The sequence below is a fragment of the Oncorhynchus mykiss genome, chromosome 10 (genome assembly GCF_057628025.1).
Source record: "Oncorhynchus mykiss isolate SJ-2025 chromosome 10, ASM5762802v1, whole genome shotgun sequence".
In the NCBI taxonomy this organism is placed as follows: domain Eukaryota; kingdom Metazoa; phylum Chordata; class Actinopteri; order Salmoniformes; family Salmonidae; genus Oncorhynchus; species Oncorhynchus mykiss.
The window spans coordinates 84,137,310-84,165,278 of NC_143031.1; the positions used below are offsets into that span (position 1 = coordinate 84,137,310).

Sequence of the window (27,969 nt, forward strand, 5' to 3'; positions counted from 1 at the left end):
TCGGGCACGAAAAAAAAAAAAAAGAAGTACATTCAACATTGTTTTTATCGAATATAGTCTCAATGCGCCATGACTGCGGGAATGTTTTTTTACAACGATGACCTGGAGAAAACGTGTGCGTTGGATTCCATAAATAAGTCGTAGTATTCTTTGTTGTTATTGAATGACTTGTTTATTAAAATTTTCGGTGGATTAAATCAATTTAAAGTATTATAGCGTCAATTGGACTATATGACGACATAAACAAACTATTATAGCATCAATTGTATGACGACATAAACAAATGATGTTCCATAAGGTTTGATTTAAAAAATAATAATGTGTCGCTAAATTCTCATTTATTTCTTACGATATTTTAACGGTCAACTCAAAATGATGGGTTGAAATACAAAGGATGAGGTGGTTCAGTGGGCCGATATGACAATATATTTGTGGGTTGTATTTTTGAGCTGCATTAATAAACAATGGTAAGAAATACGTTGTATGTCTAATCAGTTTGCGCTCGGGTTTTGAACAATGCAGCTTTTCATTTGTTCACCAAAACAGGCTTTCAATACTTCAGTAAATAAATAAAAGTAGCCAAAGTAAAATAAATAAATTCACTCATACTGTAACTCGTAAAATATATCAGATAACGTAATTACAATTTTATCGGCTAATTTGTTTTGTTTTTCTTCCCTTTGTAGAACAAAGATTAAGAGACCTCAAAAATCCATCTACCCTTCTACCCACTAAGTCCAACCACCCCCCAAAAATACAAGACATCATCAACAACGAACCACGCGCTAATACGGCCTTCACTCCAACCAGACATGACAGGTGCGTGACCTCTTTAAGCACGGGGTCATAGGACCGTTTCATTCACGTTATTGAGTGTCGTGTAAAGAGGAGCGTGCTCTCTGATCCGTGGTCAAGGGCTAACTCTGGCCTATAGGTACTATGAGAGAGAGAGAGGGGGGGGGGGGAGAAAAGGGGAGAGATGGAGAGAGAGAGTGAGGGGGGGGGGGTAAGGGGGAGAGATAGAGGGAGAGATAGAGAGAGAGGGGGGGGTAAGGGGGAGAGATGGAGAGAGAGAGTGAGGGGGGGTAAGGGGGAGAGATAGAGGAAAAGACAGAGAGAGAGGGGGGGGGTAAGGGGGAGAGATAGAGAGAGAGAGGGGGGGTAAGGGGAGAAATAGAGAGAGAGAGGGTGGGGGTGTAAGGGGAAGAGAGAGAGAAAGGAGAGAGAGAGTGAGGGTGGGGGGTAAGGGGGAGAGATAGAGGGAGAGGGAGAGAAGCAGGGTGAGGAGAGCCAGTGGTCCCAGTAAAGGTCATCACTGCTGCTGACTCCATTGAAAGAAATAATGAAGAAATAATAAAAGCGTGTCTGGTTGCCATGTCACCCAGAAGGGTAAAAGCGTGTCTGGTTGCCATGTCACCCAGAAGGGTAAAAGCGTGTCTGGTTGCCATGTCACCCAGAAGGGTAAAAGCGTGTCTGGTTGCCATGTCACCCAGAAGGGTAACAGCGTGTCTGGTTGCCATGTCACCCAGAAGGGTAAAAGCGTGTCTGGTTGCCATGTCACCCAGAAGGGTAAAAGCGTGTCTGGTTGCCATGTCACCCAGGAGGGCTAAAGCGGACGTCGGCGATCATTTTAATATTTCTATGGAGGATGATGAAACTGTGTTTTTCATTAGGAAAGTCAAATCAACTTCAACCATAATTAATGCCCCAAAACAGGTATAGCTCAGAACACAGGCCACTCGATGAGCTGGATGACAGACACGGAAAAGTCTAAACATATTCTGTGTTCATTCAAATAAATTATAGGTGATCTCGGCTGTTCTTGACTACCTGCGCATTGTGACATCATTTTATACGCTCGTATACAGAGCGGCTTACAGGGGCAATTAAAATGGGCTTAGTGTCTTGCTCAAGGGCACATCGACAGATTTTTCCACCTCGTTGTCTACGGGGATTCGAACCGCCAGACTACCTGTTGCTTCCTAACATAATTCCTCTCCTTCCGATCCCGGGCTAGGGTTTGTAGACCTACTCGTTTTATTGAACTCGTGTTTCAGGCCTACGTGTTTTATCTGTATTATTTATGTAATTACAGGCCAGTGTAGGGTATAGGTCTTAAATACCGTTATTTTCCGTGTCCAGACCAAAATAAAATCTAAATGATGTTGGAATGTATTGTAGGGCCGAAGTTGAAAACAAAGCAATGGGCGATAGGCCATAAATCTTACACGATAATAAGACTTTACATTGTGATAGTATGTTTTCTTTATTTAACTAGGCAAGTCAGTTATTTAAAAAACAAATTCTTATTTACAATGACGGCCTGCACCGAAAACAAACCGGGATGACACTGGGACAAATGTGCACCACCCTTTGGGACTCCCAATCACGGCCTTGATGTGATGCAGCCTGGATTCGAATCAGGGGACTGTAGTGACGCCTCGTGCACTGAAATGCACTGCCTTCAGACCACTGCGTCACTCTGGAGCCGGAGAGAAATAATGACGACTCAAAAACAACATGTCACGTGTCCTCGGTTCTACCAGCAGAACTTCCCTTCCCGGTGTGAATGGGAGATTTCTGAAATAATACACTTCAACGGCAGGAAGACAACTGCCTACGATGAATTTTATTTTCCTCAATATGCTCGTAAAAAATATATATATTTTACGGGTCACTGATTAGAAATATTAAGCTATAGCCGACATGGTCTCTCCTAGCTAAGGTTTAACATACAGTCAAGACGACACTGTCCTAACATAACATAGAGCCCTAATAATACACAGAACGGAGAGATAAAATAACAAAACATATTTAGCCTTTACTTATCAACTCCAACAGAAAAGCACTCGGTAAGCCTACATTAATTAACCTATAGAGCTGGAAAATATTGACCAAAAATCCATATTACGGGTAATTACCTGAATAGAACGATAAGTTTCTAACTTTAATACACACTACAGCTTTTTTAAAATTGTATTATCTACTACTAGTACTTCATATTAACAGTCGTATAATTTCTCTAGTGAAGACGTCTTATCTGTAAGGAATGCTATCAGCTAAATACCAGCGATAAATGATCAGGTTGGTTTGTGTCGATCATTAGCTGTTTATGGTCCCAGCTCTACAATAGAACCAATTAACGCTTTACGCAGAGCTATACGCAGAGATAAACGCAGAGATATACGCAGCGCGATTTTCGTCTACAAGAAAATGGGCTCTAAGTTGTTTATTTTTAAATGTTTTAACTATGATGATTTTAGAGTCCCCTTTTTTAGAGCCGACATGTCAAGCAGCGTACTGCATTTTCCCGGTTAGCCAATAGGCGGTGGTGTATGTACAGTAGTAGATACAGACGGCTCTTCCTTCCGCGTGCAGCGCTGTGGAACGTAGAACCATACGGGACCCGCGAGGAGGAGGACAGTGTTCTCTATCTCTTCCTGTATTTTCATTTGCCTCCTAATTGACCCAAATAAAGGCTCTTCACTGAATGGGGGGGGGGGGGGGGTCTCCCTGGCCCCGGTGGTGCACGCGGGCACGCAGGCACACACACACGCGCCTGCAGCAGTAACTGAGAGGAGGCGAGAGGCGAGTCCCCGTCAGGCAGAGTAATTCTCGGCTCCGTCCCAAATGGTACCCTATTCCTTTTATAGTACATACCTTTGACCAGGGTCTGTAGGGCTAGGGTCAAAAGTAGTGCACTGTGTAAGGGATAGAGTGCCATTTGCGACGGAAACCTCTCTCTCCTCTCCTGGAGTCATCCCATTTGATATTGTGGCTTGTCCAATCAGCGGATACCCTCCGCTCGTCAACCGTTTGCCTTGACTCGCTTCCCCGCTGTAGGCTACAACCTCTCCGGTCTCTGCCCGGTGCTGTGCTGGCACTACGGAGCTCCAGGGCCGCCCTGGTAACGATTTCCACGTTTCGGTGATGAGGATTTATCATTTATAAACAGGGGAGAATGGAGAAACCCGGTTGAGATGGTGCTTTTAAGATCCGACCGGGACACACATCAACAACAACGAAAATAACTGTTTTGTTGTGCGGAGTAACAGAACACACGTGCTCGTCGTCAACTGGACGGACGCAGGAGGACCCGTCGTAATTGTTTTGTTTGAGTGGCCAGGAATTTGCATATGCTTTTCATTTAAAAACATTATGCACGACAAGGCGACAGACACTCAGGCTTCGACACCGTCAAAAGTCTCCTCGTTTTACATCGAAAACCTACTCGGCTCGAGGAAGAATGGAGAGTCAACGCATTTCAACCGACAGGTCAACAACAACAACAACAGCCAGTTAAGTAGCAGGACCGCGGAGGAGAGTATGGAGCGGAATGAGATGGTCTACCCTAGCCGAGTCTTAGCGGGACACCCCAGCCAAGTGGCCGGTCAAGTAGCAGCCTGCTCCGGCTACGGCGCCGAGGGTTCCCCCCGGAGAGCCTCGCAGTTAGAACGGAACAGAGGAGCCGTAGCCGTTAACGTCAAACCACTCAGTCTCAAAAGGTTAAACAGTAAGTTGCCTATATCTTTATTTTATTGGATAACTAGTTGTGTTTAATTGTTTTTAACGGCATAATCGAATCTACTGTATGAGTTTCATTGTAAATAAAATGCCCAAAAGAGCCATCGTTTAAATGTGACTGCATGGGCAATACAGTAATATGTCTGTATTCCGTTAGATACATATTCCTATAATTATCTTTGACTACATGATCGAAGCTGTTAGGATAGTCTATATTGTGTATATAAAAAAACAGCTTATCATTGTGATCGAAGGGTTTGAATGGCCCGGTTATATTAGGCTATAACAACACGAGGTTTTAGGCCTGTAGTCTTACATCTAGGGCCAAGAACATCTCACAATAACCTATCAGTCCCATTGAGGTAAAAACAAAAAAAAACTATTTTTACCAGGGAGAGCTGCCAAGGAGGTTTAACCACATGTCGCCGTGCATGTCGGCGAATCATGTTACGCCGACATGTGTTATATGTGACGTCTATATCGTGTGTCGTTATAGTCCTATCGCGCATCTTGACTAAGCCTATATCTCTAATTACACACACTGCCTGTCACTATAGGTCGGATAGCAAATGGAACCCTATTTCCTATATAGTGCACTACTTTAGACCAGAGCCCTATTCCCTATATAGTGCACTACTTTAGACCAGAGCCCTATTCCCTATATAGTGCACTACTTTAGACCAGAGCCCAATGGGCCCCTATCAGCTCTATTTAAAAAATATATATATAATAATTCTCACCTTTATTTAACCAGGAAGGCAAGTTGAGAACAAGTTCTCATTTACAACTGTGACCTGACCTGTTACGTTAGACCAAACTCGGTGCCATATGGCCATAGGCCCTGGTTAAAAGTGGTGCACTATATATAGGGAATAGGGTGCCATATTGGGATTGTCTGGTCCTGTCTGGTCCTGTCTGGTCAGCCTGTCTACTGATAGAGGGAAGTGTCCTCTGGTCCTGTCTGGTCAGCCTGTCTACTGATAGAGGGAAGTGTCCCCTGGTCTGGTCAGCCAGTCTACTGATAGAGGGAAGTGTCCCCTGGTCCTGTCTGGTCAGCCAGTCTACTGATAGAGGGAAGTGTCCTCTGGAGGGTCAACGAGGCCCCTGTTTGCTTCATTTGGTAAAACTAACAGAAGCAGTGAGCTCATGTTTGGAGCCCCCCCCCCTCTCTCTCTTCCCTCCCTCTCTCTCTCTTTCTCTCTCTCTCTCTCTCTCTTTTCCCCTCCTCTCTCTCTTCCCTCCCTCCCCCTCTCTCTCTCTCTCTCTTCCCTCTCTCTCTCTCTCTCTCTCCCCCTCTCTCTCTCTCTTCCCTCCCCCTCCCCCTCTCTCTCTCTTTTCCCTCCTCCCCTCTCTCTCTCTCTCTCTCTCTCTCTCTCTCTCTCTCTCTCTCTCTCTCTCTCTCTCTCTCTCTCTCTCTCTCTCTTCCCTCCCCCTCTCTCTCTCTTTTCCCTCCTCTCTCTCTGCAGCCATTCCAAACTCATTAAAGGCTCAAGAGTGCAATTAGTTTGTCCGAGTGGATGACCCCAGGGAACAGGGGTCTTGGTCTCTTCAGAACAGCCGTACAGGCACAAGGTTAAATCCCATGGAGCCCTATTCCCTATACTTTGGAGTCCTATGGCCATGGTCTAAAATAATGCACTAGATAGGGAATAGGGCTCTGGTCACTAGTAGTTCACTATATAGGGAATAGGGCTCTGGTCAGAATTAGTTCATTATATAGTGAATAGGGCCCTAGGTCAGAAGTAGTTCATTATATAGTGAATAGGGCCCTAGGTCAGAAGTAGTTCATTATATAGTGAATAGGGCCCTAGGTCAGAAGTAGTTTATTATATAGTGAATAGGGCCCTAGGTCAGAAGTAGTTCACTATATAGTGAATAGGGCCCTAGGTCAGAAGTAGTTCATTATATAGTGAATAGGGCCCTAGGTCAGAAGTAGTTCATTATATAGTGAATAGGGCCCTAGGTCAGAAGTAGTTCATTATATAGTGAATAGGGCCCTAGGTCAGAAGTAGTTCATTATATAGTGAATAGGGCCCTAGGTCAGAAGTAGTTCATTATATAGTGAATAGGGCTCTGGTCAGAAGTATTTCATTATATAGTGAATAGGGCCCTAGGTCAGACGTATTTCATTATATAGTGAATAGGGCCCTAGGTCAGAAGTAGTTCATTATATAGTGAATAGGGCCCTAGGTCAGTAGTAGTTCATTATATAGTGAATAGGGCCCTAGGTCAGAAGTAGTTCATTATATAGTGAATAGGGCCCTAGGTCAGAAGTAGTTCATTATATAGTGAATAGGGCCCTAGGTCAGAAGTAGTGCACTATTTAGGGAATAGGGCCCTAGGTCAGAAGTAGTTCATTATATAGTGAATAGGGCCCTAGGTCAGAAGTAGTTCATTATATAGTGAATAGGGCCCTAGGTCAAAAGTAGTGCACTATTTAGGGAATAGGGCCTTAGGTCAAAAGTAGTGCACTATTTAGGGAATGGGGCCCTAGGTCAGAAGTAGTGCACTATTTAGGGAATAGGGTGCCCGTTTTGAGCGCATTCTACTATTCAGAATGGGTAGGCCCTTGACCAGCTTGGTTATCTCTACATCAGTTATCTCTACATCCTGTTATCTCTCCATCAGTTATCTCTACATCCTGTTATCTCTCCATCATATTATCTCTCCATCAGTTATCTTTACATCAGTTATCTTTACATCCTATTATCTCTTCATCAGTTATCTCTCCATCATATTATCTCTCCATCAGTTATCTTTACATCAGTTATCTTTACATCCTATTTTCTCTTCATCAGTTATCTCTCCATCAGTTCTCTCCATCAGTTAACTCTCCACTAGATATCTCTGAATCAGTTATCTCTCCATCAGTTATCTCTACATCAGTTATCTCTGCATCAGTTATCTCTACATCATCTATCTCTGCATCAGTTATCTCTGCATCAGTTATCTCTGCATCAGTTATCTCTGCATCAGTTATCTCTTCATCAGTTATCTCTTCATCAGTTATCTTTCCATCCTATTACCTCTCCATCAGTTCTCTCCATCCTATTATCTCTTCATCAGTTATCTCTTCATCAGTTATCTCTGCATCGGTTATCTCTGCATCAGTTATCTCTGTATCAGTTATCTTTCCATTACTCTTTAAACTCAAAGATAAACTATAGGTACAGGCCTATATTTTACCCCTTTGTTTTTATGGCCAACTTCTGTTCCTCACGAACAGCCTATTGAAATCATTCAGACTTTGATGCCATGTGTCCATAATCGATTCACTTTTAATTCATGTTGTATTTTTTCCCCACAGATCCCAAAGAGGACAGTAGATGCTCAGATGACCGTTGCTGCTCCCACTCAGCCAGCGACCGAGACTCCGTTTCTCCCGCCGTGTCAGAAGAACCCACAGAAGGCAGCGACAAAACGGGACGGAAAACGGCAGACAGCAGCCTGACCGAGGACAACGACGAGACGCAGAACGCCTTTGACGATCAGTCGGACCCGGAAGCCCCTCTGGACCCGAACTCTGTCCGGAAGAAGAAAACTAGAACCGTTTTCAGTCGGAGTCAGGTGTTTCAGTTGGAGTCGACGTTCGATATGAAACGGTACCTGAGCAGTTCTGAACGGGCAGGTATCGCGGCCTCTCTCCAGCTAACGGAAACGCAGGTGAAAATCTGGTTCCAGAATCGACGGAACAAATGGAAGAGACAGATGGCCGCGGATCAAGAGACCGCAAACGTTTCCCACTCGTCCCAACGGATAGTCCGAGTTCCGATTCTATATCACGAAAGCTCCACGCCCTCGACGTTGGGTTTCAACGTCAACGTGTCCCAGGTGTCCCCGCGTTTGATGAGTTTCTCGAACCCTGTGAACTATCCCTTCTCCTCCTTTGCGCACTCCATGAGTTTACTACGCTCGCAAATTACCGGGTTGGTGTAAAGACCGTTACGGAGCTTTCACTACTTTTTTTTGTTCACGTCATGTCAGTAATTTATTCAATTATTGAAGATAGCGAATCGTGCAATAACAATAACTGCAATGGCCGCAGAAAACTATACAAGTAAAACAGTTAGAAGATATGGCCTTTAGATTTACAATTGATCGCGGTGTTTTTTAAATGTTGTAATTGTACCACTTTATTATATTATCGCCACACTAGATAATGATAGTGTTTGTTCCGGTCCACATTGATATGTTTTTTTTTTATAGACATTTATTTGTGCAAATACTTTTATATTCAAAGATAGTTTCTTACGTCAATTTTTTTCTCCACAATATAGCTCTAAATAAACGAATCACAAGATATGAGTGATGTGTGTGTGTGTGTGTGTGTGTCTGCTGTTGTCTTGTGTGTCTTCCGGCAACGTGCTTCGGGGTCAATTTTCGAGCTATTTCGACTAACGTCCCAGAGTTGAACTTGCAATGAGATTCGATTGATCGATCAACTGTAGCCTACAGTTGATCAATCCATGTGAAATTGTAAGTAATTTGATCGGAATTTACCCCATCTCTTGGTTCCTCCCGGACTATAGGCTACAAATATAGACGTGTATATTTTATTTCGCCAGTTTTACTTCCGTCAAAATAGACACGGACGAGGACAGAAGACGTAGCGTGCAGCGAACTGCACAAGTCCTCCGTCCCGGCAGCGCGAGTTCTCACACATATCAGCGTATAGACCTTCACTTCTTAAAACACAAGTTCATTGTAAAAGATACCAAATGAAATGTGTAGCCTAAAGTAGTAGGGGAGCGGAGAAGAAAAAAACAAAATGCCTATTTGAAATCTATACATATATATATATATATATATAAGAAGCTCGCGACACGTTTCCTTGGGGAAAAAAAACATTTGACTTCATTGAATTATTTTGAACATGGCCTTGCCCGGCATGCAGGCCTAACATTCTCTCTGCCCTGCAACTGAACTGGGAACACCCGTCTCTCCATTAGAGGAAATATGGTCTGATGTCATCGTTCATATTTATAAAACACACGGGGGTCATCGACAGGACGTTGGTGAGGACAAATGAATTATAGGCACTATTACATAAATATGACATCACGCTACTGCAACACCAGGCCTGAGCTGGCTGGCAGCTGGCAAGCTGTGATTGTGAGCCTCAGTAGACTAGACGACTGTATAAGAAACAGTTGAACCATATAGTTAGTTGGTTAATAGACCTATACGGTAGGACTCATAGTTCTATATTTTTATTTTATTTTTTACCTTTATTTAACTAGGCAAGTCAGTTAAGAACAAATTCTTATTTTCAATTACGGCCTAGGAACAGTGGGTTAACTGCCTTGTTCAGGGGCAGAACGACAGATTTGTACCTTGTCGGCTCGGGGGGTTTGAACTTGCAACCCTGCATAGTAGCCTACTATGGCCCGTAGTAGGCTACTATGACCAGGTCGCAGTTGTAAATGAGAACTCGTTCTCAACTGGCCTACCTGGTTAAATAAAGGTGAAATACAAATAAATACAACTATGATAGTATGTTATTTATTTACAACACGGGTAGACGTTTTTTTCAGAGGATCCACGGACCCACTAAAGTAGCCTCTCTTATAATCCGAACTAATAGGATTATAGTTTATACATATTTATATTTATATATATTTATAACTATTTATCTTTAACAACGCTTTTACTTCGTTGTCATACATATGTATTTATTATCATTAAACTTTCAGTAGCCTCTGCCTGTACGTGGGAGCCGCCATTCATTCGGGAGAAGGATCTGTACGTGGGAGCCGCCATTCATTCGGGAGAAGGATACTTGAGATAACGTCCGAGAACAACACATATTTAGGAGTAAAACAACACAACGCTAACTATATTCATCACAACCACATCCCCATCGAGGACGATAGACGTTTTGCATTTTGGAGAACGTGTGTGACCGTGGGGTTTCCTGGGTAAAATAACGTACACGAATTCAAATTCCTTCTGCTATGGTTTTATCTGTAAAAACGGACAACAACAAAAAATATGGTCGCGATCATCATCTCAACAAACAATACAAAAGAAGGTTCTAACTTTATTCCGGAGAATCAACAGTCATCAATATAACGCTCAATATCATGTGGATAACAGTAGCCTACCCTAAACACAGTCTAGGTCTATATGAATAAGTGGCGCAGCGGTCTAAGGTACTGCATCTCAGTGCCAGAGGCGTCACTACAGACACCCTGGTTCGAATCTAGGCTATATCACAACCGGTCGTGATCGGGAGTCACGTAAGGCGGCGAACAATTGGCCCGGCGACGTCCGTGTTTGTCCGGTGTAGGCTGCCATTTGTAAATAATAATTTACAGGCCTAGTTAAACAGGCCTCTGTTCTCCACTATAGCGTGTAGTCTTTCAGCCATTGTATTGATTATAGGCCTATACCTCATTGCCTTGTGCAAAACACACAATGGCTTAAAAATACTTTGAAGTGCTACTTAAGTAGTTATTTTGGGGAGGTTTCTGTACTTTACTTTGCTATTTATATTATTGACAACTTTTACTTTTACTTCACTACATTCCTAATGAAAATAATGTACTTTTAACTCAATACTTTTTCCCCTGACACCCAAAAGTACTTGTTATATTTTTAATGTTTAGCAGGACAAGAAAATGGTCTAATTCATTCACTTATCAAGAGAACATCCCTGGTCCTCCCTGCTGCCTCTGATCTGGAGGACTTACTAAACAGAGAACATCCCTGGTCATCCCTACTGCCTCTGATCTGGTGGACTCACTAAACAGAGAACATCCCTGGTCATCTCTACTGCCTCTGATCTGGAGGACTCACTAAACAGAGAACATCCCTGGTCATCCCTACTGCCTCTGATCTGGAGGACTCACTAAACAGAGAACATCCCTGGTCATCCCTACTGCCTCTGATCTGGAGGACTCACTAAACAGAGAACATCCCTGGTCCTCCCTGCTGCCTCTGATCTGGAGGACTCACTAAACAGAGAACATCCCTGGTCATCCCTACTGCCTCTGATCTGGAGGACTCACTAAACAGAGAACATCCCTGGTCATCCCTACTGCCTCTGATCTGGAGGACTCACTAAACAGAGAACATCCCTGGTCATCCCTACTGCCTCTGATCTGGATGACTCACTAAACAGAGAACATCCCTACTGCCTCTGATCTGGAGGACTCACTAAACAGAGAACATCCCAACTGCCTCTGATCTGGAGGACTCACTAAACAGAGAACATCCCTACTGCCTCTGATCTGGAGGACTCACTAAACAGAGAACATCCCTACTGCCTCTGATCTGGAGGACTCACTAACCACCAATGCTTCGCTTGTAAAATATGTCTGTCTGAGTGTTGGAGTGTGCCCCCGTGGCAATCCGTAGAATAACATATAATAAATGAAATGGTGCCGTCTGGTTTGCTTAGTAAAAGGAATTTGAAATGATTTATACTTTTACTTTCAATACATAAGTCTATTTTATCAATTACAATAACTTTTCCTATTTAAGTATTATTTAAAACCCAAATACTTTTAGACTTTTACTCAAGTAGTATTTTACTGGGTGACTTTCAATTTTTACTCGAGTCATTTTCTATGAAGGTGTATATTTTTTTTACTATGACTCAATTATGACGTTTGGGGACTTTATCCACCGCGGGCTGAATATAGAAGCCTGATGGGTTCTATTCTCTTCGTTCCCTTCTATCAGTTAACGAGTTTATAAGAAGCAAAGACATAAATATGCGTTAAAGAATTGCAATGCAGGCCTAAATTAAATGGAAATAGTTACACATAGAAATGGAGCTAGGCTATTTTAATTTACAGTAAATGTTGTGTTCAATATGTTATTCCAGCTACATTCATGTAAATACTATTTATAATATATTTATATTGGTGTTGCTCTTGTTTTTTTTTTTACTTTGAAAACTACAGCTCGTCGAAAAGGCCTCATTAAAACGTGAACTTCATTAAAACGCGTGCCAGTCATTTAAAAAGAAAACGCTGAAACGCCGTAATCCACCTCCGCTTCTCCCAACGACAAAAACGTTCCGGTGGACATCGGGATTGGACCCGGTCAGCACCAGGTGTTAAGTCTAAAACAGGATGTATTAGGTAAGCCTACCTTCTAAGGCAGAACTGCAGGGTCTATAGCTAGACATTATATATTCACCAACCCAAAGCCATGTCTGCAGAAAAATAAAATAGCCTATTCCTCAAATGCAGAACACCTCAAATTAAATGATTTATAATGATTAATTTCCATTCTTCCTTTCGTAGCCTTTATACCAGATGCCAGGCTCAAGAAAAGAAGGGGAAAACGATAACATTCTACTACTCTCTCTCTCTCTCTCTCTCTCTCTCTCTCTTCCCCTCCCCTTGATGCAATTGGCCCCTCGCAGGCACTCCTCTTGTCCAATGGACGAGGGCGCACCAACGTTCCATCCGGTCCGTGGAAGTTACAGGCGAGGCAGAGAGAGAGAGGCGCGCCCTAAAGTCCCAGTCCAATCCCCTCATCATCCTCGCATGGAGCAAATGGTGCGTGGATCGTCAAGACGTCGTTAGGAAGAGAGAAAGAGAGTTCCAAGTTCCACTTCTAGAGCGCAGGGACATTTGGTTCCAAAATTCCTTGCGGGAGAAAAGAGACCATTTCTCTAAAATGATGAGCAAAGTGGACGCGTCATGCAAGCCGACTGCCGCGTCTCTCAAATTCACCATAGACAATATTCTGAACCTGCAGACATACTCGAGCGGTAACCACGGTAGGAAGACAGTTGACAGCAGTCATTCCGGTAGCAGGCTGCAGAATAGCACGGGACTGTACTGGTTCGATGACCATCAACGGAGAATGGACCCCGCGACAAGGCTACACGATGCAGGTAGGCAACTGTTGCCTAATATGGTAAAATATGAACGTTAAACACTGCACTGTAGCAGACTAAACTGCGCTTTTGTAGCCTGATCCAACACATCGGGCCTAATGCATTTATTTATATGTGTAGCATTATATTGTAGCCTGATGAACTGTCAGCGTCAAGCTATATATATATTACAGAATACAATTTCTGTCCCATTTCTGTTCTCAGAGCCGGATAACGACTGTAGCCCAACCGGAGGACCCAAGGCCGTCGCTATCACCCGGGAAGACTCGTTACAGATCACCGACAATTGCTTCGAAAGCGGGGACAGCGGCGACGACTGCTCCTCGACGCGTCACACCGGAGACGGTGATAATAGCAGCGGGAAGAAAAAACAACTGTTAATAATAAACAAGAAAAAAACTCGCACAATCTTCTCCAAGAGACAGATCTTTCAGCTGGAATCTACTTTCGATACGAAGCGGTACCTTAGCAGCGCCGAGCGCGCCTGCCTCGCCAGTTCTCTCCAGTTAACGGAAACGCAGGTCAAAATCTGGTTCCAGAACCGAAGGAATAAATTGAAAAGACAGATTTCAACAGCGCTAGATGGTCCCAACGGTGATTTCTCCGACGCGGGTCCGGGGAAGGCTCTGCAGCTCCCGGCCTTGTACAAAGACAATAACCTGCTGGGAAGATGCTTGATGCCGATGCCCCTGCCCATCGTATACCCTGGCAGTAGCACGCATTATTTATGTTTTTCCAATGCCAGCAAGTACTTTAGTCTATTCGAAGGAGACGTTGTCCTGTAGTAGACAAGGCCGAGTCTGCTTAAAGGAGACGTAGTCCTATTTAAACCCGGCCTAGTCTGTTCGAAGGAGGCGTAGGGTTAGCATCATCGCCAAAAAGACTGTTTACAAAGTGATATATCATGCCAATTTCAGCTTCCGCATTTAGCATTCCCCCCCCCCCATCATCATCGTGTTAAAAAACGTAAGGTCGAGTCTGGCCCATGTAGTGTTTTAAAGCCTACTTGTAAGGATAGCCCGTTGACCTCAGGCCTAGCTCAATCCCACTTGTCACATCGATAGCCTGCGCCAATTGTATTTATTGACACACATCAACAATGTTGATATAAAACTCAAGAACGTATTTGCAGGATATCCTATCACACAAAGACATGCAGAATAACTCCATATTGAGTTTTATGTTATAATATTAGATAGTTGTTTCTGTTCGCAGAGTACCAGCGTAGGCCTAAAACTGTGGGTCTAATATTCATTTATTAAATTATTATTATTATTATTATTATTATTATTATGAACCTGTTATTAACAACAGCTTTTCCCAGCAGTCTAAACACGGCCAAAGATGCTATTATATTTGCATGCATGTACTGTATTATATTATATTTCATTTTCAATTCATTAAATTAACTATGTATTTAAAATGAATGTAATGATTATTTTTTTTTACGCATGTTTAAACTTTATATCAATTATAAGTATAATAACATTCTTATTTCTTCCCAACACTATAAAATTGACTGAATCTGTCATAAATTTTTATTTTTTTATGTATATAAAAAAAAAACATCGTTTGGTACAAAGGTTTATGTAAACTATGTGTTGCTGTGCTGCGCCTTAAAGCCTTCAGTTGTAGGATATATGGGGGACGGATGTATAAATGCATTTTGGAGTTGTTTTACAAACCGTATTTACTCTTAAACACCGTTTAATGTAGAGATGTCAAAAATGTCACACAAACAATTAACAACATGTCTGCTAACTATTAGGACGGTTCCAGAAACCCGTGATGAATGTGGCGTTTTTCACAATTCTGGTATAGAAACACAGAATTCACATTTCACAATAAATATTATGAAACCGAAGACAATAGGCTTATTGTTGTAACACGCTTGGCGTGTAACTAATCTCAAGACACAGCATGTGAATCTGATTATCGCCAACGACGAGAGAGAGAGAGAGAGAAACAGACAGAGAGAGAGCTAATCCTGCTTTGTGGAATATCACTGATTGCAGTCAAGTGCTTTAATTAAGAACCAGGCTTCTTAAGAGAAATGTATGTAAGCTTATCATAAATACGTTGTAAAATGTTAAAACGTTCCTTCTGAAGTAGGACGTATGTAGGAAAGATTTGTGGCAAAAGGCCTGTGTGCCTATTGTGGTCCTCTGCTTGCGCACAATATTTAACACTTGACATATACTTTGGGAGTATTTACCCAGAAAAGTACCCCATTACAACTCGTATATTGCAAGGACTATTGGCTTTGGATTCTGCAATGGCACAGATATAGTCTTAGCGCGTAACGGTGTATTCCGCCCTCCAATTATACAGCCCTACGCTGTAAACTATTCTACAAGGAGAGCAGGCTAAAGTCAGCGAAAACAATATGGCCTGTATTGAATTCATTTGACATGTACAATGTGCCCGAGTGAAGCCCCATAGATGCACTTTTTATGCACAAACAAATGGGCTAAGTTGAATCAAAACAGCAGGATGTTACAACAAGGAGTGTCCATTTCACCAGCGCACATTCATTTAGTTACGTAGCTGTAGAATTAGAACGATCAGAACGTAGCCGTGACATTCTAATTCTCTGCCTTTAATTAAAGCCTCGTCATTCACACTTAAAGAGTCGTCACCCACAGTCTTGGTTAAAACGCCTTGCGCCGCAGTCTCCAACGCAGGGAAACGGCGAACAGATGGAGCTGCTCGAGCACTGGCCGAGGGCGCACTATAGGTCCGCGCGGGGTTATCCGCCCCTGTCCGTCATATCCGCTAGACGCTCAAGGGTCTCCCATGGGAACGCGCCTGCGCACCGTCACCATCAATTAATAACGACCTCTGTATTTGGCCTAGGTGTTTTTCTTTTAAAGGCCTACCCACACAGGGAGGGCTATGTCAGGTGTGCACTAAGGCGACTAAATGTAACATGGGAACGCAACAACAGGAGAATAAGACATTGGCTCTAATAAGGTTTGATCGGGAAAGTTGAGCTAACGTAGGCTAATGTGATTAGCATGAGGTTGGAAGTAACAAGAACATTTCCCAGGACATAGACATATCTGATATGGGCAGAAAGCTTAAATTCTGGTTAATCTAACTGCACGGTCCAATTTACAGTAGCTATTACAGGGAAAGTATACCATGCTATTGTTTGAGGAGAGTGGCACAGTTATGAGCTTGAAATTGTATTAATAAACCAATTAGCCACATTTGGGCAGTCTTGATACTATTACCACTAGGCAGGTAGCCGTGTGTGGGGTGGCAGGTAGCCTAGTGGGGTGGCAGGTAGCCTAGTGGGGTGGCAGGTAGCCTAGTGGGGTGGCAGGTAGCCGTGTGGGGTGGCAGGTAGCCTAGTGGGGTGGCAGGTAGCCTAGTTGGGTGGCAGGTAGCCTAGTGGGGTGGCAGGTAGCCGTGTGGGGTGGCAGGTAGCCTAGTGGGGTGGCAGGTAGCCTAGTGGGGTGGCAGGTAGCCTAGTGGGGTGGCAGGTAGCCGTGTGGGGTGGCAGGTAGCCTAGTGGGGTGGCAAGTAGCCGTGTGGGGTGGCAGGTAGCCTAGTGGGGTGGCAGGTAGCCTAGTGGGGTGGCAGGTAGTCGTGTGGGGTTGCAGGTAGCCTAGTGGGGTGGCAGGTAGCCTAGTGGGGTGGCAGGTAGCCTAGTGGGGTGGCTGGTATCCTAGTGGGGTGGCAGGTAGCCTAGTGGGGTGGCAGGAGCCTAGTGGGGTGGCAGGTAGCCGTGTGGGGTTGCAGGTAGCCTAGTGGGGTGGCAGGTAGCCGTGTGGGGTTGCAGGTAGCCTAGTGGGGTGGCAGGTAGCCTAGTGGGGTGGCAGGTAGCCTAGTGGGGTGGCTGGTATCCTAGTGGGGTGGCAGGTAGCCTAGTGGGGTGGCAGGAGCCTAGTGGGGTGGCAGGTAGCCTAGTGGGGTGGCCCATTTGGGCAGTCTTGATACTATTACCACTAGGCAGGTAGCCGTGTGTGGGGTGGCAGGTAGCCTAGTGGGGTGGCAGGTAGCCTAGTGGGGTGGCAGGTAGCCTAGTGGGGTGGCAGGTAGCCGTGTGGGGTGGCAGGTAGCCTAGTGGGGTGGCAGGTAGCCTAGTTGGGTTGCAGGTAGCCTAGTGGGGTGGCAGGTAGCCTAGTGGGGTGGCAGGTAGCCTAGTGGGGTGGCTGGTATCCTAGTGGGGTGGCAGGTAGCCTAGTGGGGTGACAGGTAGCCTAGTGGGGTGGCAGGTAGCCTATTGGGGTGGCAGGTAGCAGTGTGGGGTGGCAGGTAGCCTAGTGGTGTGGCAAGTAGCCTAGTGGGGTGGCAGGTAGCCTAGTGGGGTGGCAGGTAGCCGTGTGGTTAGAGCAAGGTAAAAATCTGTCGTTCTGTCCCTGAAAAAGGAGGAAGAGGACGAGAAGAAGGAGGAAGAGTAGTAGAGGAAGGAGGAAGAGGGAAATGAGGAAGAGGACAATTATAAAGAATTCCATAGTTGATGTAACCTTGAATTCATAATATACTTGATGGCACAGTTTGGTTCAACTCTTAGAATCAACCCTTGTGATCGTCAAGCATCCACAGGTTAACGGGATTACACAACACAATGCAGCTTTGACAACAGGAAGAGGTTCTGTACACTTAGATCTACCTGACATTTAACAATTTTATTTAACCAGGCAAGTCAGTTAATTAAGAACAAAGTCTTAATTTCAATGACGACCTACCGGGGAACAGTGGGTTAACTGCCTTTTTCAGGGACAGAACGACAGATTTTTACCTTGTCACCACATAAATCAACTGGTAAATTAACTGATAAATCAACTGATAAATCAACTGATAAATCAACACATAAATCAACTGATAAATCAACTGATAAATCAACTGGTAAATCAACTGATAAATCAACTGATAAATCAACTGATAAATCAACTGGTAAATCAACTGGTAAATCAACTGATAAATCAACTGATAAATCAACTGGTAAATCAACTGATAAATCAACTGATAAATCAACTGATAAATCAACTGGTAAATCAACTGATAAATCAACTGATAAATCAACTGATAAATCAACTGGTAAATCAACTGATACATCAACTGGTAAATCAACTGGTAAATCAACTGATAAATCAACTGATAAATCAACTGATAAATCAACTGATAAATCAACTGGTAAATCAACACATAAATCAACTGATAAATCAACTGGTAAATCAACTGGTAAATCAACTGATAAATCAACTGATAAATCAACACATAAATCAACTGATAAATCAACTGATAAATCAACTGGTAAATCAACTGATAAATCAACTGATAAATCAACTGGTAAATCAACTGATAAATCAACTGGTAAATCAACTGATAAATCAACTGATAAATCAACTGGTAAATCAACTGATAAATCAACTGGTAAATCAACACATAAATCAACTGGTAAATCAACTGATAAATCAACTGATAAATCAACTGATAAATCAACTGGTAAATCAACTGGTAAATCAACTGATAAATCAACTGATAAATCAACTGATAAATCAACTGGTAAATCAACTGGTAAATCAACTGATAAATCAACTGATACATCAACTGATAAATCAACTGATAAATCAACTGGTAAATCAACTGGTAAATCAACTGATAAATCAACTGATAAATCAACTGATAAATCAACACATAAATCAACTGATAAATCAACTGATAAATCAACTGATAAATCAACACATAAATCAACTGATAAATCAACTGGTAAATCAACTGATAAATCAACTGATAAATCAACTGATAAATCAACACATAAATCAACTGATAAATCAACACATAAATCAACTGATAAATCAACTGATAAATCAACTGATAAATCAACACATAAATCAACTGGTAAATCAACTGGTAAATCAACTGATAAATCAACTGATAAATCAACTGATAAATCAACACATAAATCAACTGATAAATCAACTGATAAATCAACTGATAAATCAACTGATAAATCAACTGATAAATCAACACATAAATCAACTGGTAAATCAACTGGTAAATCAACTGATAAATCAACTGATAAATCAACACATAAATCAACTGATAAATCAACTGATAAATCAACTGATAAATCAACTGATAAATCAACTGGTAAATCAACTGATAAATCAACTGATAAATCAACACATAAATCAACTGATAAATCAACTGATAAATCAACTGATAAATCAACTGGTAAATCAACTGGTAAATCAACTGATAAATCAACTGGTAAATCAACTGGTAAATCAACTGGTAAATCAACTGATAAATCAACTGATAAATCAACACATAAATCAACTGATAAATCAACTGATAAATCAACTGATAAATCAACTGGTAAATCAACTGATAAATCAACTGATAAATCAACTGGTAAATCAACTGATAAATCAACTGATAAATCAACACATAAATCAACTGATAAATCAACTGATAAATCAACTGATAAATCAACTGGTAAATCAACTGGTAAATCAACTGGTAAATCAACTGGTAAATCAACTGATAAATCAACACATAAATCAACTGGTAAATCAACTGATAAATCAACTGATAAATCAACTGGTAAATCAACTGATAAATCAACTGATAAATCAACACATAAATCAACTGGTAAATCAACTGATAAATCAACTAATAAATCAACACATAAATCAACTGATAAATCAACTGATAAATCAACTGGTAAATCAACTGATAAATCAACACATAAATCAACTGATAAATCAACTGATAAATCAACTGATAAATCAACTGGTAAATCAACTGATAAATCAACTGATAAATCAACACATAAATCAACTGATAAATCAACTGATAAATCAACTGGTAAATCAACTGATAAATCAACACATAAATCAACTGGTAAATCAACTGGTAAATCAACTGATAAATCAACTGGTAAATCAACTGATAAATCAACTGGTAAATCAACTGATAAATCAACTGATAAATCAACACATAAATCAACTGGTAAATCAACTGATAAATCAACTGATAAATCAACACATAAATCAACTGATAAATCAACTGATAAATCAACACATAAATCAACTGATAAATCAACTGATAAATCAACTGATAAATCAACACATAAATCAACTGATAAATCAACTGATAAATCAACACATAAATCAACTGGTAAATCAACTGATAAATCAACTGATAAATCAACACATAAATCAACTGGTAAATCAACTGATAAATCAACTGATAAATCAACTGGTAAATCAACTGATAAATCAACTGATAAATCAACACATAAATCAACTGGTAAATCAACTGATAAATCAACTGATAAATCAACACATAAATCAACTGATAAATCAACTGATAAATCAACTGGTAAATCAACTGATAAATCAACACATAAATCAAGTGATAAATCAACTGATAAATCAACTGATAAATCAACTGATAAATCAACTGGTAAATCAACTGATAAATCAACTGATAAATCAACACATAAATCAACTGATAAATCAACTGATAAATCAACTGGTAAATCAACTGATAAATCAACACATAAATCAACTGGTAAATCAACTGGTAAATCAACTGATAAATCAACTGGTAAATCAACTGATAAATCAACTGGTAAATCAACTGATAAATCAACTGATAAATCAACACATAAATCAACTGATAAATCAACTGATAAATCAACTGATAAATCAACACATAAATCAACTGGTAAATCAACTGATGAATCAACTGGTAAATCAACTGATAAATCAACTGGTAAATCAACTGATAAATCAACACATAAATCAACTGATAAATCAACTGATAAATCAACTGATAAATCAACACATAAATCAACTGGTAAATCAACTGGTAAATCAACTGATAAATCAACTGATAAATCAACTGGTAAATCAACTGGTAAATCAACTGGTAAATCAACTGATAAATCAACTGATAAATCAACTGATAAATCAACTGGTAAATCAACTGGTAAATCAACTGATAAATCAACACATAAATCAACTGATAAATCAACTGGTAAATCAACTGATAAATCAACACATAAATCAACTGATAAATCAACTGATAAATCAACACATAAATCAACTGGTAAATCAACTGGTAAATCAACACATAAATCAACTGGTAAATCAACTGGTAAATCAACTGGTAAATCAACTGATAAATCAACACATAAATCAACTGGTAAATCAACTGATAAATCAACTGGTAAATCAACTGATAAATCAACTGATAAATCAACTGGTAAATCAACTGGTAAATCAACTGATAAATCAACTGATAAATCAACTGGTAAATCAACTGATAAATCAACTGGTAAATCAACTGGTAAATCAACTGATAAATCAACTGATAAATCAACTGATAAATCAACTGATAAATCAACTGGTAAATCAACACATAAATCAACTGATAAATCAACTGATAAATCAACACGTAAATCAACTGGTAAATCAACTGATAAATCAACTGATAAATCAACACATAAATCAACTGATAAATCAACTGATAAATCAACTGGTAAATCAACTGATAAGTCAACTGATAAATCAACTGATAAATCAACTGGTAAATCAACTGGTAAATCAACTGATAAATCAACTGATAAATCAACACATAAATCAACTGATAAATCAACTGGTAAATCAACTGGTAAATCAACTGATAAATCAACTGATAAATCAACTGATAAATCAACTGATAAATCAACTGGTAAATCAACTGGTAAATCAACTGGTAAATCAACTGATAAATCAACTGATAAATCAACACATAAATCAACTGATAAATCAACTGATAAATCAACTGATAAATCAACACATAAATCAACTGATAAATCAACTGGTAAATCAACTGATAAATCAACTGGTAAATCAACTGATAAATCAACTGATAAATCAACTGGTAAATCAACTGATAAATCAACTGGTAAATCAACTGATAAATCAACTGATAAATCAACTGATAAATCAACTGATAAATCAACTGGTAAATCAACTGATAAATCAACTGATAAATCAACTGATAAATCAACTGGTAAATCAACTGGTAAATCAACTGATAAATCAACTGATACATCAACTGATAAATCAACTGATAAATCAACTGGTAAATCAACTGATAAATCAACTGATAAATCAACTGATAAATCAACACATAAATCAACTGATAAATCAACTGATAAATCAACTGATAAATCAACACATAAATCAACTGATAAATCAACACATAAATCAACTGATAAATCAACACATAAATCAACTGATAAATCAACTGATAAATCAACTGATAAATCAACACATAAATCAACTGATAAATCAACTGATAAATCAACTGGTAAATCAACTGATAAATCAACTGATAAATCAACTGATAAATCAACACATAAATCAACTGATAAATCAGCTGGTAAATCAACTGATAAATCAACTGATAAATCAACTGATAAATCAACACATAAATCAACTGATAAATCAACTGATAAATCAACACATAAATCAACTGATAAATCAACTGATAAATCAACTGATAAATCAACTGATAAATCAACTGGTAAATCAACTGATAAATCAACTGATAAATCAACTGATAAATCAACTGATAAATCAACTGATAAATCAACACATAAATCAACTGATAAATCAACTGATAAATCAACTGATAAATCAACTGATAAATCAACTGGTAAATCAACTGATAAATCAACTGATAAATCAACACATAAATCAACTGATAAATCAACTGATAAATCAACTGATAAATCAACTGGTAAATCAACTGGTAAATCAACTGGTAAATCAACTGATAAATCAACTGGTAAATCAACTGGTAAATCAACTGGTAAATCAACTGATAAATCAACTGATAAATCAACACATAAATCAACTGATAAATCAACTGATAAATCAACTGATAAATCAACTGGTAAATCAACTGATAAATCAACTGATAAATCAACTGGTAAATCAACTGATAAATCAACTGATAAATCAACTGATAAATCAACTGGTAAATCAACTGGTAAATCAACTGGTAAATCAACTGGTAAATCAACTGGTAAATCAACTGATAAATCAACTGATAAATCAACTGATAAATCAACTGGTAAATCAACTGATAAATCAACTGATAAATCAACACATAAATCAACTGGTAAATCAACTGATAAATCAACTGATAAATCAACACATAAATCAACTGATAAATCAACTGATAAATCAACTGGTAAATCAACTGATAAATCAACACATAAATCAACTGATAAATCAACTGATAAATCAACTGATAAATCAACTGATAAATCAACTGGTAAATCAACTGATAAATCAACTGATAAATCAACACATAAATCAACTGATAAATCAACTGATAAATCAACTGGTAAATCAACTGATAAATCAACACATAAATCAACTGGTAAATCAACTGGTAAATCAACTGATAAATCAACTGGTAAATCAACTGATAAATCAACACATAAATCAACTGATAAATCAACTGATAAATCAACTGATAAATCAACACATAAATCAACTGGTAAATCAACTGATAAATCAACTGGTAAATCAACTGATAAATCAACTGGTAAATCAACTGATAAATCAACACATAAATCAACTGATAAATCAACTGATAAATCAACTGATAAATCAACACATAAATCAACTGGTAAATCAACTGGTAAATCAACTGATAAATCAACTGATAAATCAACTGATAAATCAACTGGTAAATCAACTGGTAAATCAACTGATAAATCAACACATAAATCAACTGATAAATCAACTGATAAATCAACTGGTAAATCAACTGGTAAATCAACTGATAAATCAACTGATAAATCAACTGATAAATCAACACATAAATCAACTGATAAATCAACTGATAAATCAACTGATAAATCAACTGATAAATCAACTGGTAAATCAACTGATAAATCAACTGATAAATCAACTGGTAAATCAACTGATAAATCAACTGATAAATCAACTGATAAATCAACTGGTAAATCAACTGATAAATCAACTGATAAATCAACTGATAAATCAACTGGTAAATCAACTGATACATCAACTGGTAAATCAACTGGTAAATCAACTGATAAATCAACTGATAAATCAACTGATAAATCAACTGATAAATCAACTGGTAAATCAACACATAAATCAACTGATAAATCAACTGGTAAATCAACTGGTAAATCAACTGATAAATCAACTGATAAATCAACACATAAATCAACTGATAAATCAACTGATAAATCAACTGGTAAATCAACTGATAAATCAACTGATAAATCAACTGGTAAATCAACTGATAAATCAACTGGTAAATCAACTGATAAATCAACTGATAAATCAACTGGTAAATCAACTGATAAATCAACTGGTAAATCAACACATAAATCAACTGGTAAATCAACTGATAAATCAACTGATAAATCAACTGATAAATCAACTGGTAAATCAACTGATAAATCAACACATAAATCAACTGGTAAATCAACTGGTAAATCAACTGATAAATCAACTGGTAAATCAACTGATAAATCAACACATAAATCAACTGATAAATCAACTGATAAATCAACTGATAAATCAACTGGTAAATCAACTGATAAATCAACTGATAAATCAACTGATAAATCAACACATAAATCAACTGATAAATCAACTGATAAATCAACTGATAAATCAACACATAAATCAACTGGTAAATCAACTGGTAAATCAACTGATAAATCAACTGATAAATCAACTGATAAATCAACACATAAATCAACTGATAAATCAACTGATAAATCAACTGATAAATCAACTGATAAATCAACACATAAATCAACTGGTAAATCAACTGGTAAATCAACTGATAAATCAACTGATAAATCAACACATAAATCAACTGATAAATCAACTGATAAATCAACTGATAAATCAACTGATAAATCAACTGATAAATCAACTGGTAAATCAACTGATAAATCAACTGATAAATCAACACATAAATCAACTGATAAATCAACTGATAAATCAACTGATAAATCAACTGGTAAATCAACTGGTAAATCAACTGGTAAATCAACTGGTAAATCAACTGGTAAATCAACTGATAAATCAACTGATAAATCAACACATAAATCAACTGATAAATCAACTGATAAATCAACTGATAAATCAACTGATAAATCAACTGGTAAATCAACTGATAAATCAACTGATAAATCAACTGGTAAATCAACTGATAAATCAACACATAAATCAACTGATAAATCAACTGATAAATCAACTGATAAATCAACTGGTAAATCAACTGGTAAATCAACTGGTAAATCAACTGGTAAATCAACTGATAAATCAACACATAAATCAACTGGTAAATCAACTGATAAATCAACTGATAAATCAACTGGTAAATCAACTGATAAATCAACTGATAAATCAACACATAAATCAACTGGTAAATCAACTGATAAATCAACTAATAAATCAACACATAAATCAACTGATAAATCAACTGATAAATCAACTGGTAAATCAACTGATAAATCAACACATAAATCAACTGATAAATCAACTGATAAATCAACTGATAAATCAACTGATAAATCAACTGGTAAATCAACTGATAAATCAACTGATAAATCAACACATAAATCAACTGATAAATCAACTGATAAATCAACTGGTAAATCAACTGATAAATCAACACATAAATCAACTGGTAAATCAACTGGTAAATCAACTGATAAATCAACTGGTAAATCAACTGATAAATCAACTGGTAAATCAACTGATAAATCAACTGATAAATCAACACATAAATCAACTGGTAAATCAACTGATAAATCAACTGATAAATCAACACATAAATCAACTGATAAATCAACTGATAAATCAACACATAAATCAACTGATAAATCAACTGATAAATCAACTGATAAATCAACACATAAATCAACTGATAAATCAACTGATAAATCAACACATAAATCAACTGGTAAATCAACTGATAAATCAACTGATAAATCAACACATAAATCAACTGGTAAATCAACTGATAAATCAACTGATAAATCAACTGGTAAATCAACTGATAAATCAACTGATAAATCAACACATAAATCAACTGGTAAATCAACTGATAAATCAACTGATAAATCAACACATAAATCAACTGATAAATCAACTGATAAATCAACTGGTAAATCAACTGATAAATCAACACATAAATCAAGTGATAAATCAACTGATAAATCAACTGATAAATCAACTGGTAAATCAACTGATAAATCAACTGATAAATCAACACATAAATCAACTGATAAATCAACTGATAAATCAACTGGTAAATCAACTGATAAATCAACACATAAATCAACTGGTAAATCAACTGGTAAATCAACTGATAAATCAACTGGTAAATCAACTGATAAATCAACTGGTAAATCAACTGATAAATCAACTGATAAATCAACACATAAATCAACTGATAAATCAACTGATAAATCAACTGATAAATCAACACATAAATCAACTGGTAAATCAACTGATGAATCAACTGGTAAATCAACTGATAAATCAACTGGTAAATCAACTGATAAATCAACACATAAATCAACTGATAAATCAACTGATAAATCAACTGATAAATCAACACATAAATCAACTGGTAAATCAACTGGTAAATCAACTGATAAATCAACTGATAAATCAACTGGTAAATCAACTGGTAAATCAACTGGTAAATCAACTGATAAATCAACTGATAAATCAACTGATAAATCAACTGGTAAATCAACTGGTAAATCAACTGATAAATCAACACATAAATCAACTGATAAATCAACTGGTAAATCAACTGATAAATCAACACATAAATCAACTGATAAATCAACTGATAAATCAACACATAAATCAACTGGTAAATCAACTGGTAAATCAACACATAAATCAACTGGTAAATCAACTGGTAAATCAACTGGTAAATCAACTGATAAATCAACACATAAATCAACTGGTAAATCAACTGATAAATCAACTGGTAAATCAACTGATAAATCAACTGATAAATCAACTGATAAATCAACTGGTAAATCAACTGGTAAATCAACTGATAAATCAACTGATAAATCAACTGATAAATCAACTGGTAAATCAACTGATAAATCAACTGGTAAATCAACTGGTAAATCAACTGATAAATCAACTGATAAATCAACTGATAAATCAACTGATAAATCAACTGGTAAATCAACACATAAATCAACTGATAAATCAACTGATAAATCAACTGGTAAATCAACTGGTAAATCAACTGATAAATCAACTGATAAATCAACACATAAATCAACTGATAAATCAACTGATAAATCAACTGGTAAATCAACTGATAAGTCAACTGATAAATCAACTGATAAATCAACTGGTAAATCAACTGGTAAATCAACTGATAAATCAACTGATAAATCAACTGATAAATCAACACATAAATCAACTGATAAATCAACTGGTAAATCAACTGGTAAATCAACTGATAAATCAACTGATAAATCAACTGATAAATCAACTGATAAATCAACTGATAAATCAACTGGTAAATCAACT

The 27,969-nt window shown here is 38.2% G+C and overlaps 2 protein-coding genes across 4 annotated transcripts; both read left to right on the plus strand.

Annotated features, from left to right (window-relative positions):
* Positions 1 to 684: 684 nt before the first annotated feature.
* On the plus strand, positions 685 to 8,829 carry LOC110498551 (homeobox protein HMX1-like). 2 transcript variants are annotated; one of them, XM_090188681.1, is made up of 2 exons: positions 685 to 819; positions 7,832 to 8,829. In XM_090188681.1, the coding sequence occupies exons 1-2, from the start codon at positions 813 to 815 to the stop codon at positions 8,458 to 8,460; spliced, it is 636 nt and encodes a 211-aa protein (XP_090044807.1). In that variant the 5' UTR covers positions 685 to 812; the 3' UTR covers positions 8,461 to 8,829. The 2 variants fall into 2 exon arrangements, with proteins under 2 accessions (XP_090044807.1, XP_021430887.3); XM_021575212.3 differs by lacking the exon at positions 685 to 819 and adding an exon at positions 3,496 to 4,513.
* Positions 8,830 to 12,445: 3,616 nt separating this feature from the next.
* On the plus strand, positions 12,446 to 15,242 carry LOC110516354 (uncharacterized). Of its 2 annotated transcripts, XM_021594834.3 has the most exons (3): positions 12,446 to 12,614; positions 12,902 to 13,378; positions 13,586 to 15,242. In XM_021594834.3, exons 2-3 carry the CDS (start codon positions 13,159 to 13,161, stop codon positions 14,164 to 14,166), a joined length of 801 nt encoding a protein of 266 aa, XP_021450509.3. In that variant the 5' UTR covers positions 12,446 to 12,614; positions 12,902 to 13,158; the 3' UTR covers positions 14,167 to 15,242. The 2 variants fall into 2 exon arrangements, with proteins under 2 accessions (XP_021450509.3, XP_090044808.1); XM_090188682.1 differs by lacking the exon at positions 12,446 to 12,614 and having other exon boundaries at positions 12,886 to 13,378.
* The last annotated feature ends 12,727 nt before the right edge of the window (positions 15,243 to 27,969 follow it).

Excerpts from the sequence above, each read along its gene's own strand:
- LOC110498551 (XM_021575212.3), top strand. The coding sequence starts at position 4,159 with ATGCACGACAAGGCGACAGACACTCAGGCTTCGACACCGTCAAAAGTC. Across the intron at positions 4,514-7,831 it reads CAGTCTCAAAAGGTTAAACA|ATCCCAAAGAGGACAGTAGA; the intron begins GTAAGTTGCCTA and ends TTTTCCCCACAG.
- LOC110516354 (XM_021594834.3), top strand. The coding sequence starts at position 13,159 with ATGATGAGCAAAGTGGACGCGTCATGCAAGCCGACTGCCGCGTCTCTC. Across the intron at positions 13,379-13,585 it reads GACAAGGCTACACGATGCAG|AGCCGGATAACGACTGTAGC; the intron begins GTAGGCAACTGT and ends TTCTGTTCTCAG.